The following is a 15,199-nucleotide window of genomic DNA, read 5'->3' on the forward strand; positions in this document are numbered from 1 at the left end:
AAATGATATCCAAGCTGGTCCCACTCATGTTCTATCTAGGACAGATATGGGAACCTCACTGGCTATGGGAAAGCCTCAACATCATGCAGTCAGTTCATACACACATGAGCCATCTGTGGAGGAGCATAGTCCTATTGAAAAATAGTGCCACAATACTGTTGCAAGAGAGGTAACATGAGGACACAGGATGACCAAGACATATTGTTGTGCCATCACAGTTCCTTCTGTTACTACCAGCTGTGATCTTAAGTCATATCTGATGCCCCCCACCCCCCACCCAGCATGACCCAGCAGTAACATCAATGTGCCTTTCCAAAACACTGGAAGAATGGGACCTCTCCCCTCTCCCCAGGTCATCTCCAGACTCGCTGATGATGGCCATCCAGAGTAGTGTAGAACCGCAATTTATTGCTGAACAAAATGCGGCACCATTTGCCAGCAGTCCACATTTCCCATTGATGGCACCACTCCAAAGGCAAACAATTGTGTTGTGTTGTTAATGGCAACCTATACACAGGACAGTAATTCCTTAGTCCAGCTGGTGCTAGTCTCTGACCAATGGAGAGGGATGACAAAGAATTTTGCAGTGAGTCCATTACTTGTTCTCGGGTGGTATGCACAGATGTGAAGGTCTTATGGCGTGTTTGGTGCAGAATATGGCAATTCTCTCTTGTGGTGGTAAGACATGGTCAACCAGAACCTTGACAATGAGTCATGTTACCATGCAGTCCAACATCAAGTCTGTCACATCTGAATACCCCACAAATCTGGAGATTACAGCATTTGACCAGTTGGCCAAATGGAGACCCACAATGAGGCCCTGGTCAAACCGTGTCAGATGCTGTCAACGCTGTCTCAGGCGAGTAAAAAGTGTCTCCACGTCTGATGATGCTCACGCCCCTTATATATCCTACCAGCCCTAGTAATAACACTAAATATGAACAGTACTAATGCACTCTGCTGACCTTTCTGCCTGTCAAAGAAAATTGCAACACTAATAATTTTCACATCTTCTGCTGGATCGCATGTGTACAAAGTTACATTCACATTCAACCACGTTTTCTGGATACTCCACTCTTTTGTCAGGTAGTGTAGCTTTATTGTTGTTAAGCTAATTGCCTTTAAGATATCTTCACTTGTGAATGGGTTGATCTGGAACAATTTTTCCAGTCTGATGTTGGTATCTCACAAATATATCTTTGGAAGAATTCAACAGGCTCTTGTTGTTATGGAATTTGCCTGCCACACACTTTTGTTTGATATAAGGAATGTAAGGATGTCTTTTAAGTGTTTGACATTTTGCATTACAGCTGGTGGCACTGTCATGATGAAGAATGATGTAACATTTCCTATTGGTTTCTTCCTTATTTCATGGATAACTTGCAGTAAACAAATTATTGTATACCATTCAGCAGTAATTGTTCTTCGACCCTTTAGACAAACGGTCACAGTATGTCCAGTTAACCAAAAAAACAAGCAAATCTTTTCTTGGAAGTGCTTCCCTAAGTAACCATTTATTTTGTTTTCAATCTTTGAATAGCCAAAGACTTGACTGCAGCTTAATTTCTAGTTTGTATGAGTGTGTCCAAGTCTTTTTTGGTCCTTGTATTATGCTGTAAACCAATTACACATTTCTACAATCGAATTTTTGAAGCATTTTTAGACTTGAATTGACATAAGCCTGTTTAAGAGTTTCAGATATACTGTGCAAAACACGTCAGGAACATGCTTTTCACAGCTAAATGTCTGGGCAAAGCTGAATGAGCTACTGTCTTCAGTATGACTAAGAACACCTTGATCTAATGGTACGATGTTCGGTAATACTTTTTGCCCATGCTGCATACAGCACCTACATTTTATTTTGGAATAGCCAGTGTTGATAAACACTGTAATTTGTTCCTGACAGAAGGACAACCACAAAGTAATTTTCCACACCAACTGTTGATAATCTTTCCTGAAAGTGTTTGACTAGCAAAAGTTGAACGAAAGCATTCAAGTCACTGGTGAAAAAATTCACATTCATTCACATTTTCAATTCTTTATATCTTGTTTCTTTCAATGCTCCCTGTAAACCAACTAGTTGGTCAATTCATGAACTGCATTTTTTAACAATAATGAATGACAAATTTTGTAAAAATACTAACATTACACTTCAATAGCACCATCTAGTGGTAGTTCTTAAAAACTTTTCAAAAAAGCACCACTCATTTTACAGAGCCACGCTTGGTAAGACAAGAAATGAAATTCTCAGCAGAACTGATAAGGAAATGAGTATTTGGAAAATATTAACTATAAGAAGGTGCAGGATATTTGTTAAAATACCAGTGGAAAGCTTTCATAGTACTAGAAGGATCTGTAGACTGCAAAAATTGTAGGGGAAGAAAGAGACTGGAATGGATGCAATGAATATCTAAGGATGAAGGCATAAGGGAGGTACGCACAAGGAAGGATGTATTGGTGGGCCACATCAAATCAGGCAAGAGACTTATGACAAAAAACTCTGACCTGATATCTGGACTGACTGCCACTGCAGCAGCAGCAGCAGCAGCAGCAGCAGCTGCTGCTGCTGAGACAAGACTGCAGATTTCAACAGCGACCTCTGTGTGGTTCCGTAGGGCCGCTTTCCAGCCATCAGTCCCCATCACCTGTGGGGCATGTCGCATGATTAACTGAACAGCCGCACTCCTGAGAGTGAGGCGGCAGTTCATAACAGCCACAACGGCTACTGTTGCAGCTGTTTCCACAGACAGTCCCTCCATAAGCACCCGCTCACACCGCTCCGCGAGCTCTGGTAGGGAAAACCTCTCGGCAGCAGCGAGCATCTCCCCTGATGATAGATACAGCAACAAGTTATTAATATATGATGATATCGAAATTTATACTGCACTGACATTGGCATGCACACATTAATTTATACTGCTGATATATCAATGATATCAACATGTTCTATTTATACAGGGTGTTAAAACATATGTTATTTTGAGAAGTGGTAGAACTCATCAAAACAAGGAAAGCAAACACATTAAAATTACTCTGGTAAAAGCATACCTCTTTATGAACACTTGCCCATAGGAATGGCTGAAAAATGTTCAATTGTGAATGTGAGCACAGTTCTTGCATTGACAACTGGTCAACATGGCCAACAGAGCATTTTGACATCTTTTTGTGATACAGAACTGTAGGCACCAATTATTCTGACCTTTAAGTCACGTTGTTGTTTGGTCTTAATTCTGGAGGTGTACAGAGATGCCACACAACCAGAGTTTGCAACAACTGATACCACAACTACCGTGGACATTCATCCGTAGTAAGAACATCACTGTGCACAATCTAATCGTGCTGCCTGTGAGAAACATGCTCCCTGAATAGTGTCACTAGGAAAAGAGAAGTATGCTTAAATAATCATTCACAAGCAGATGTTGTCAGCTGCCAAGCAGAAGTTGTCAGCTGCAGTATGAGCAGAAGTTGTCAGCTGCAAGCTGGAAGTCTGTCCAAGTCTTCAAATCATTGAATGTGGCCAATAGATAGACTGTGGTTGTCTTCAATGGAAACAGAGCAGTGAATAGAATTATTGTGAATGAACAGAGACTGCCTGCCTCAAGATGGAACTAAGTACTGTTAGTCTGAAATGCTCTTTGAATAGAACATCAGGAGAAAAGATTAGTTTTCTTCTGGCATTAGTTCACAGAACATTATTTAGCTTGTGTTTGTGGAACTGCAGACGATGAAGGACAGATAAGCTAAACCTGCATTCTACAATTGCTGTAATACAATTGCTGTAATCGGCATTATGGAAGCTGAGTAATATACAGGTTGAGTCACCTAACGTTAACACTGGAAACACCTCCCAAACAGTAACAAACACTGAATTACCAATTCCACAGATCAAAAGTGAGGTGAAAGGCTGGTGAAACTGGTTAATACCAACCATTGAGAAATGCACTGAAGTATGATTTTCAACACATACTTTTTTTTTTTTTTTTTTCGCAACTGAAAATGGAAACAAATACTTAATCAATGCCGTTTGTTATATTGTAAAATGTTACGTACATCCAGAGTAATTTTTAACGTAAAGTTGATACCTGAAACCTCAGACATTCAGTTGCATGTTGTAACAGACAAGATCTGCAGAGGTACATTTATGAACAATACGATGTTTACGAATTTGGCTGTCTCAGTGTCTGCATGTAGTGTTTGCTAAATTAGTTCTTGTACTCAGAATAACTGTAATACACTGTGTTACCGGATATCTATGATAGTGTACTGTACACAAGCAAGAACAGAAGTACACACAGTAGGAACGTGAAAAGGTTGCAAGCACAACAATGTGTACAGTGTTGTAAGAACTGAGGAAATGCTTTATTCTGACTCTGAAAAGGCAAAGATGATACTCAACTATGGCGAGTGTAGAAAAAATGCAGCTGCAGCCTGCAGGTTGTATGCAGAAAGATACCCAGACAGATATCATCCAATGTGCTGAACATTTGAAAACACCTACAAACAATTGCATGCAATAAGTACGGTTGTAACACGCAAACGGGTCCATATCAAACCCATCACAGGAGAAGCAGGTGCAGTTGGTGTGTTAGCTGCTGTTGCTGTGAACCCACATGAGTTCACGTGACATCACTAGTGGCAGTGCAATGGGTCAAAGTAGTGTAATGTGCATACTTCATAGTAATAAATTTCACCCGTATCATGTGTCGCTGCATCAGCAATTATGTGGAGATGACTCTAATAATCGAGTGAATTTCTGTCAATGGGTATTAACAGGGAATGCATTGCAGTTCTACCTGTTCACCAATGAAGCAGGTTTCACAAACCACAGTGCAGTGAATTTACGAAACGTGCATTACTTGTCCATGGACAATCCTTGCTGGCTTGAACAGGCAGAGTGACAGCGACCGTGGAATGTAAATATATGGCGCGGAGAAGTTGGTGACCATCTCATTGGTCCTCACTTCACTGAAGGCACGCAAACTGCTGCAAAATACATTGAGTTTCTACAAAATGATCTGCCAACATTGCTAGAAAATGTCCTGTGGAAACGCATAGACATACGTGGTATCAACATGACGGTCTTCCTGCACATTCTACAATGAACACTTGGTTGACCGTTGACAGAATGTTCAACGGGTGTTTCATAGGACATGGCATATGCATAAATTGGCCAGTCCTTTAGACTTCTTTCTGTGGTGTACATTAAAGGAGAATGTGTACCATGATGTGCCTTCGATCCCAGAGGATATGAAGCATCGTATTGAGGCAGCCTGTGACAACATTACACCAGATGCACTGCGTCGTGTAAGACATTCATTATGCGACAGATTGCAAATATGTGCAGCAAATGATGGGCACCACTTTGAACATTTATTGGCCTGAAATGTCAGGACACACACTTTTACATTCTGTAATTGAAAACAAAAAACAAATTTGTAAGTTTAACCACATACGCATGTTAATGTACATTTTCTTCTAACAAATCAGTGCAGTACAGTATTCTTTGGAGAAAAAGACTAATAAAAATGTTAGCATGTGGACGTAACATGCTGTTCATGTCTCTTCTGTACCTATGTTACATTACTGTTATTTTTGTATCCCTAATTAATTTGGATCTCTCCGATACACATGACTGAACTGCTGAGGAGTTACTCAAGTGTCAAATTTACATTACAATTTACTCTGGAAGTAATTAACATTTTACAATGTAAGAAATGACATTGACTAAGTATTTTTTCTATTTTCTGTTGTACTAAAAATAACAATAGGTTTCCATTCTAAAAAAAAATTAAGTATGAGTTGAAAAATCATACTTCTGTGCAATTCTCAATGGTTTGTATTAACCAATTACACCAACCCCTCTCCTCACTTTCGGTCTGCATAATTGGTTATTCACTGTTCGTTATGGCTTGGGAGGTATTTCCAGTGGTAATGTTAGGTGACTCACCCTGCATTTTATTATTCCCTCTTAAGTGTTTCTTTAATTGTGGGGGTCATGCACATCTATGCATTTGTCCAATGAGAACATCTTTATTAGTCTTTTTTTAGTGGCAGTGTGATTTTCATCAAAGTGGATGCCCCCAGTCTACAACTATTCCATAGATTGGTTTGATGCTTCTCTCTATGGACTATTTCTTGACTCTGTAAATAAAATAACAACTGATCTCTTGTTGAATGATACAGAAGTACCAAAAAGAATATTACAAGGAAAGCCATGAGGGCAGAGAGGATGTGGTCGACCATGATCCAGATGGGAAGATGGAGTAATCGAAGATCTTAGGAAGATGGGCTATAGAAACTGGAGAGTATTGGCAAAGGACTGAGAGAAATGGAAGGAAATTGTAGAAGAGGCCAAGGCTCATCATGAGCTGTAGAGCCAAGAAAGAAGATGACGATCTCTTGTTTGGGTCATATTGTCTTAAATGTCTTTCCTCCTCAATCTGATTCCATCTCTTCCAATCTTGGTAAGACCTTCAAAAACAAACCTAAATTGTTTCTTTTCATTAACAACTATGGTACACTGTGTACAAATTTTGCACTCATGCACTCCAATCTTGGTAAGACCTTCAAAAACAAATCTAAATTGTTTCTTTTCATTAATAATTATGGTACACTGTGTACAAATTTTGCACTGCACTTATGGGGCACTCTTTTTTGGTGGCCCAAGCAATCCTTTGTATCGCTTGGGCTTTACACAGTATGCAAATTTGAGCACTATGATTTCTTTTGCAAGGCTTCTGCCCAGCTTGAGTGTGCAGTCAGTGTTGTCTCTCGAACATGGCCCGTATAGTGAATATTTGAATGTTTGCCCCATGTGACATTATTTTAGGCTTGTGATGGTTGCTGCAAGCTGCATTTATGTTCCGTGTTGCCCCATATGGAACACAGGGTGGTTATAACAAAAGATGTCTACCAAGAATCCTTCGAATGGTCCACAGTCCTGTTTGAGTGTGCGGGAAACGCAGATGAAATGCCGAATTGACAGATAAACAGCAGTTATGGGAAGGCTGCCTGGCTACCAGGCTTGGCAAAGGAAAAGGAGAAATTGCGGCAAGCTGGTTAAGCTGGCTAGTTTGTTTTGTGATTGTTCTAGGAAATGTTGTCTTCAATGTGTTAATGAATTGCTCAAGCTTTGGAAATGGGGTTGTTTCTTGTACAATCTTACCTCAGCAAGGAAAAACTGCCTGTTAACTGACAAAAAAGGCTAAATGGTTAAACTATTTGTCATTCTGACTCTTAAGGAACTGTTCAATTTAAAAGAAAAAAGGATTTTACGGTTGTCAGTTTTGTTGAATCAGTTACTGGCAGATACTTGATAAGAATTAACTGACATCTTTGTGATTGCCCATTTCTTACAACTAGAAGAATATTTTCATTTTGGCATTCAGTTTTAAAATGTGTTAAGACTTGCTTATTTGCGTATCAGTAAGGAACTGTTTGATTGTAAAAGGTTTTAAAGCTTCCTGTTCTGTGGAGTCAGGAAGTCAAAAGGGTTATTTAACATACTAGTAGTCAATATACTGATACTATTTCTTAAAACAGAAATAATTTTTTTAGTTTTTGGTATTCTATTTTACAAGGGTTTAAAGCATATTATATTTATTAGTCAAACAATTGAAAATCCAGGAAGGAATGTAACAATATTATTAAGAGGATAGTTGCTACTCACTACATAGTGGAGATGCTGAGTCACAAAGAAGCACAACAAAAAGACTGAAGGAAAGTGACCTTTCGGCCAACAAAGGCCTTCGTCGAAAATACACCACACACACACACACACACACACACACAAACGTAACTCACACACACAACCACAGTCTCTGGCAGAGGAAGCCAGGTTGTGTCTGTGACTGTGGTCATGTGTGTGCAAGTTGTGTTTGTGTTTGCGTCTGCCTGTGTGTGTGTGTGTGTGTGTGTGTGTGTGTGTGTGTTGTCTATTTTCGACGAAGGCCTTGTTGGCTGAAGGCTCACTTTCCAACAGTTTTATTGTCGTATTTATATGTGTTGGTCAAATTAAAATTATTTATCAAAATAAATTGGTCAGTGGTTAGTAGCATGTTTTTACCTGCAACACCAATGAAAAACTCCAGTGTTACCACTTGAGCCATGCTGGGATAACTGCCTTACACACAGCTCAATAACACTAATCTTTTCAGTATTGTGAAAGAGATGTCGTAAGGTGACCCTATTAAGTATTTTATAATTAGCAGTTTATTACATTGTTATATAGACAATTATTTGCAACAATCCAAAGTATGAACATCTGTTTTGTTCCTTGAGGAAAGAATAATTTATTGAATAGAACAGGGTGTAATTCAACCACAGAACCAGGGAAGCCTTTACACCATTAAATTGGTATGCTCTTTCCCTTGTCATTTCCATATTTGAACACCTTTTCTTTAGAAGGAGCATGCAGTAGGCTAACCACAGTAGATAAAATCACTGTAGTGTGCACCTCCACCCTTGGCTTTTTGGAATACATTCTCTCTGTGTGAGGAATGTGACTGACAGACAGCAGTGGACAGAGTAGTTAAAGGGCAGTGTGTGAGTAAAGCTCATCTAACAGTGCATTCTACAAGAATTCAGTCTTTGTGCTTAAATATGGGGCAATTTATGGAGGAAGGTGAGCATTAGCACCTCTTGCAGTACCAAGTCAGCTCATATAAATGCAAGATATTTCCAGGAAAAATGTATTGCTGCGAGAACTGCACCTTAGTTACATCAGGAATGGTAACAAGAGGCAGACAATATGGCATGCTTTGTCTATCTGTATGAGATGATGCTGTGAAAAAACATTTGCATGATACTCTCAACTGTGTTGCTGTTAAAAGGCAAGCTACTGACCTCATATTTTTTAACTAGTATTGTTACTCAATATACAGCAAGTAGTTTCTAGTCTTTTACAAGTACACTACCTTAAATTTCTGCTTAAATTCTACTGAGGTACTATTTATTAAACAAAAACAGATTTCTATTAATGTAAAGTTTTGTCTCTTAAACATTCATCAGGAAGTGATGAGGTACAAACTTCATGGTTCACATTGCTACAGTACTTGGCTAATTTGACTTATAATTCTTGAGACAAGAGTAAATTCGAGCATGTAATACATGTAATACTATTTAACTTCATTTTTCCACAATCCAATCACATAAATGTTCCCCTGTCGAAAATCTTCTGCAGTGCAGGAATACTGTCAGTGAGGTTCTGGAAGGTACTGGCAGGGATGTGGGGGGGGGGGGGGGGGGGGGCATGCTGACTCCAGAGCTGTGGCCAACTCCACTAGGTTTCTCAGCATGGCACGAACAGCTCGATTCTTGATTGGGTTTAAATCTGAAGAGTTTGGTAGCCAGGGGAAACCCACCCTGGTACTCTTTGAAACATGCACGTACACAGTGAACAGCGTGACATCAGTGTGACTACACAAACTTGGGGCTCGGGGGGAGGGGGGGGAGGGGGGGGAGGGGGGGGGAGGGGGGGGAGGGGGGGGGGTTATTTTCAGGAAAGTATTACAAATTTCTGCGCATATATTTATTTCTTTATCATATATAATAAATAAACAAATTAGTAAGCAATGGTTCTCACCTCCAAAGAAGCATAACTTTATAGCTTAAAAAAGTGTAAAGTGTTATGTACACCTACAGTTTAGAGAAAAAACAATACCATAATAGAAGGTTTATAATGAAGTGGTTAAAAATAGTTGGTAAAGGGCCACTCAAAATAAAACAAAAAAATTATTAAACTGATTGAAATCAACTTAAAATTTAGGAGGCTTATACAACATAACAGAATTTTATGACAAAGAATGATACACTTTAAATATTATTTGCAATTAAAAGTAATGTGTAGTTACGAAACACATACAGTTTTTAATGTTTCATTTATGCAGGTCCCAATGAATTCTTGAAACATTTGGGTCCCAACTTTAAACACATAAAATATCTATTTAGAAATTTAGTACGGGAATTTCTTTTTTTTTAATTTTTCAGATAATTTTACTATTTAAGAAACAAATACATTATCACAATGCAATTATCTAATATTTTAAAGCCTTTATTTGTTTTTCATTTCCAATGCTTCTTTTATAGCACTTTCTAAAAATTTCCAAACACTGTTTCCAGCACTTTCACTTTCATATCTTATTTCCATTTTTCTAAAATGCTCTGTTCCTTTGCATGCTGTTCTTCTTAGAACTGTTACAATATTTTACATACTTTGATTGTGCATTCCTTGTGCTGTGAATAAAGGGCTCGGGAATGTTCAAGTTGTCAATGCTGCCTGTATCATATCTTTGCTTGCATGTAACAACTACTTTCTCCCTCATGTTTTCAAGGAGACAGTCACCATTAACAGTACAGTTCCTTTCAATGTTAGCATTCCTTTGGGAAAGGCTGCAAACTAATTTCACAAGACCATAAAATTTAGGTATTTATCACTAAGTACATCCACCAGAAATGATCAACTCTTTTTTCAGAAGAAACTGTATTCTTCATAAGAGTTGTTAAAATGTGGTAGAGAAATTTTCGTTATATGCTGCAGTTCCACTTAGGTGATAACATTCTGTGAGAATACAAAGCAGATTATTGTGACATGATGTTGCCAAACTGATGTTGGACACAATCAAACCTGGGTCAAGACACATAATGACAAGTGTCAGTGGGTAGGTTAAGACTGACCTGTTATTATGTTTGATGACATATGTTAGAAGACTCATACTACATTCTTGGTGAAACTTAAGAATCTCAATAGTTCTTACAACTGAACCGGTTTTCTTTGATTCTTTACGGGTATCAACACCTAGAATTATGTTTTTTGCAGAAAAAAGATTTTTTTCTTCTTTGGTACCAACTAACTTGATTGGTGTGCTTCTCTCTAGTATCTTTGGCTTCATAAAATGTTGTAATGCTGCCTTTACTGTCAATACAGGTGCTGTGTGAAGGAATGGGGTCAACGGAGCATCTATCTAGAAATTTGCAGGCTAATGAATTAAAAGAAAAGCAAGTATTGGACACAGCAATTGATCATGAATAAACATACTTCTTACCAATACGAAACTTTCACTCTTTGGTTCGTTCTTATCTTTCTTCACACCCTCAATGAATTTCTTGTTGTTTGGTGTTACAGCTGTGGCGACTATCGACTCTACGAGTGAGATATCTCCGCCATAGCAGGCTCTCTGACCCATGTGGACTTATTGTGCGCCGCCATATTGCTTGCCTTTCTGTTGTGTGCTGCCGACTGTATAAGACGTTATAAATATTCTCGCATAATAAAGTTGTATTAATGCATGTTGGTGTGTTATTTAATGATCGAAGCCGCTCCGCACATCAGGAATAACCACATTGGTGACCCCGATCTGTTTTAGTTCAATTCGCAAGTGCTATTAACAGTGATTTGTATTGTGCTACGAACAATGTTTCAACAACCGTTCAATCCCTGTGATGCGACTTCTCAGACGCAGTTTTTCAAAGCGGAAAATGAATCCATTCCGGAAATCACGCCACAGTTTCAGTGCCAAAGTGAACTCCGCTGTCAACCGGATTTTTACCTACGTGGCCCTGAGATAAACTCAACGGTTCCCGCTTGGCTGCCGCAGCACGTTCCTGCGCCTACGGCTGCCTCACGACCATCGGACTGCATTCTGCTTATCGACGCCCCAGCACCTGCCGTTCCTGCTCATCTCCTGCACCCACACATGACGCCTGCTCCACAGCCGCAGACTATGCAACTCTCCACGGACAGCTTACAACCGCTAAGGTCTGATGCAGCCGCGTGCCATCCCGGCTCCTGTTCGTCTTCCGCACGTTTTCCCGACGGTTTCGTCCGTCCCTGCCGCGTCGGTATCAACCGCACCCGCTACAGTCCCAAACCCGTTGTTAACAGCTCCGGCATGCCTACAGCCCGCGGCGGCACCGGCCGCCCCACCCGCGCCGGTCCACAACGTTTTATCGACTTCCGCGCCGGGTTCTTTCGATTGGCAAACACCGGTCGCATGCTCACCAGTCCGAACTGCACCTGTTTCCATGGTACTGGCGAGTCTTCTGCACCCAACCGTGCCCCCACCAGCCGGGGCCCCAGCAACTGTACCTGCCTACACTATGCAACCGAACTCACATGTCAAGACTGAACTCTCTTCTTGCACTCCTGCTGCTTGTAAATCATGTGGTTTTGTCCCTAATAACCGGATTAGTACAGCTACTGTGTGCCAGTCTCCTGGTGCCTACAATCCAGATTTGGCACCACTCTACACTACTGCACCGTCTGCACCTCCAAGTAGTGTATTCGCTGCACCGACCGTTCCTCAGTACCTCGCACCTAGCAGATTCCCAAAACTGCCAGCCCTACAAACGGAGAACCCTAAGACATGGTTTGCATTAGTGGATAAAATGTTGGACATTCACAGCGTGCTAGACGATGGAGCCCAATTTGTGTGCCTTCTTAGTCACTTGCACGATCACACAGATCTTATTAGTGACCTGCTGCTTTCGCGTCCCATGCAGAATCAGTACAAATTTGCTAAAGCTTGTATCATTGAACGCGTATCCCGTCCCCCTGCTGAGTCGATCCAATGCATCATCCATGAGGAACACATCAACGACCGTACCCCATCACGGCTGTGGCACCACTTACGCGCCCTTGTGGGCACAGACTTTCTACCAGACGTCGCACTTTGGACAATTTGGATGCTTAAACTTCCTTCTGAGCTACAACTGCAGTTATTTCCCCATGTCTCTGAGCCCCTCAAAGCACGCCTGCACATCGCCGACCATGCCTACAGCATCATTCGACACCGGTACCTCTAGCATTCGAGTCCGGCATCCGCCGACCCCACACATTATGCAGTAACAGAAGCCAAGCCTGGCCGCGGCAGGACACGCGCCACGCTGTCAGCACAAGCAACGGCCCCGCCACCCCGTGGTCGCCCGACTGCACCACCTACTTTTACGTTGCCGCCCCAAAGGTCACCGGAGACGGCCGAGTGAGCACCTGAGTACACTCTGGCCACGCAGCTGGCCGCCTCACCGCCCAGCCATGCTCCTGCACCGCAAGCTGGCTCTCCTTATTGCTGGTTCCACGCTAAATTTGGTGATGCGGCTCGCAACTGCAAGCCCCCGTGCACTTTCCCAAATGCTTATGGTGAGCACGTCTAGGCGCCACGTCCCGCCACACTGCCTCACAGCGCCTACCGACATCTCGTCCGACGCCTGCTGCACTGCCTTCCGCTTCGCGCCTCTTCGTCGAGGACACCAACACTGAACTTCATTTTCTAGTGGACACTGGAGCCGACATTAGTGTTATCCCACCCTCCCTCGCCCCTAACATAGATCCCTTATGTGCACCGCCACTGATAGCTGCTAACAATTCCCTGATTCCGGTGCTAGGTTCCTCACATCTCCTGCTTAAATTTGCCCAGATCAGGTTTTCCCCTGGACATTTTATGTTGCGGAAGTTGATGAACCTGTACTGGGCCTCGATTTTCTTCATCACTATGCCCTCTCCCCTAATCTGCAAGCCGGCTGTCTGACTCACGTCTCCGGTTCGAGTGTTCCTGGTGCGTCACAACATTCCCCCCCTCAGCCCGAAGTTCCTACTGACTGTTCACACTCTGCCCTTTCAGAGTGTATGTCACTTGCTGCAAACCTTTCTTCTGCTCTCTCAGCTTTCTTGCGCGAGCGTTCAGACGTCGATGCATTGCGCACTCAGAATGTCGACCTGCGTGTTCGCATTGACGAAGTCCATGCACAACTGTTGCAGACACAAGAGCAGCTTCTACAACTCCGCACATCCACTCTTGCAATCGTGGATAAGCCTCCGCAGCCTGGTCATTGTGCCGCAGCTGTGATCCCATTAACGGTTCGGCCAGCCTCTGCCCCTACCCCCCCTGCCCCTACCCCCCCTGCCCCTACCCACCCTGCCCCTACCCCCTCTGCTTCTCCCACGTTTTTGCGTGCGATTGCCAAAGGCATGTGCCACAGAATAAACACAACTGAAGGACCCCCTGTGCGGCATAAGGCGCGCCGCCTAAACACGCAGAAACTTCGCCGCGCTAAAGACATTGTTAAAGATCTTTTGGATTCCAACATTCTCCGTCAATCTGATAGTAACTGGTTGTCACCAATCCATCTCGTGCCGAAGAAGGATGGTACTTTCCACCTCTGTGGTGACTACCGTGCTCTTAACGCACGCACTACCATCGATAACTACCCTATCCCCCACATTCAAGATTTCACCCAGATGTTGCATGGTTCCCAGATCTTCTCCGTTCTCGATTGTAGCAAAGCATATCATCAGATTCCCATGTTCCCCGACGACATCCCCAAGACAGCCATAATCACTCCATTTGGCCTCTTTGAGTACTGTTCCATGCCATATGGTCTCAAAAACGCCGCACAGACATGGCAACGCTTCATCAACGCTCTGTTGTTTGACCTCCCTTTCGCCTATGCCTACTTAGACAATATTCTGATTTTCTCTCCCTCACCTGAGGAACACACTCTCCATCTTTCCAGAGTGCTTGCACTGCTCGCTGCTAATGGAATGGAGATCAACCACGAGAAGTCCCAGCTTAGCAGTCCTGAGGTCACCTTCTTAGGTCACACAGTCACGGCCGAGGGTGTCTGCCCTACCTCCTCTCAGGTTGAACTCATACTTAGCCTCCCTTCCCCAGAGGACTTCACTGAACTTCGCCGTTTTCTAGGCATGGTGAACTTCTACAGGCGCCACCTGCCTCATGCTGCATCTATCCAGATCCCTCTGACCGACACTCTGGCGGGTAAGGATACTAAAGGCAAACACAAACTCGTTTGGACACTGGAGATGGCCGATTCATTCAAAAATCTCAAAACCGCCATTTCTAAAGCTGTCACACTCGCTCAGCCCACTCCCAACGCACCAATTTCTATTACAGCTGATGCGAGCGACACTGCAATTGGTGCGGTCCTTCAGCAACGTGTATTGGATACCCCCCAACCCCTCCGTTTCTTCTCCAAGAAATTAACGAAATCCCAGTCCAAATGGTCCGCTTTCGACCATGAACTCCTCGCCCTGTATGAGGCGGTCAAATATTTCAGAGCCGATGTCGAGGGTCGCCCGTTCACGATTTATACAGATCACAGACCCTTGGCAGATGCAATCCACAACTCCTCACGCGATCTCCCCCCACAACGCTTCCGCCATATGGATTTCATATCCCAATATTCC

At 42.5% G+C, this 15,199-nt stretch overlaps 1 protein-coding gene across 5 annotated transcripts in view; it reads right to left on the reverse strand.

The window, feature by feature from the left end:
* LOC124776272 (poly [ADP-ribose] polymerase tankyrase-2-like) overlaps positions 1-15,199 on the reverse strand; it is a 92,875-nt gene that overhangs the window by 31,205 nt on the left and 46,471 nt on the right. For all 5 annotated transcript variants that reach the window (XM_047251173.1, XM_047251174.1, XM_047251175.1 and 2 more), the window contains exon 4: positions 2,506-2,827. In XM_047251173.1, coding sequence (XP_047107129.1) covers positions 2,506-2,827 — 322 coding nt within the window. The remainder of the gene's footprint in view (positions 1-2,505; positions 2,828-15,199) is intronic.

Source organism: Schistocerca piceifrons, chromosome 2 (assembly GCF_021461385.2).
Source record: "Schistocerca piceifrons isolate TAMUIC-IGC-003096 chromosome 2, iqSchPice1.1, whole genome shotgun sequence".
Classification (NCBI taxonomy): Eukaryota; Metazoa; Arthropoda; class Insecta; order Orthoptera; family Acrididae; genus Schistocerca; species Schistocerca piceifrons.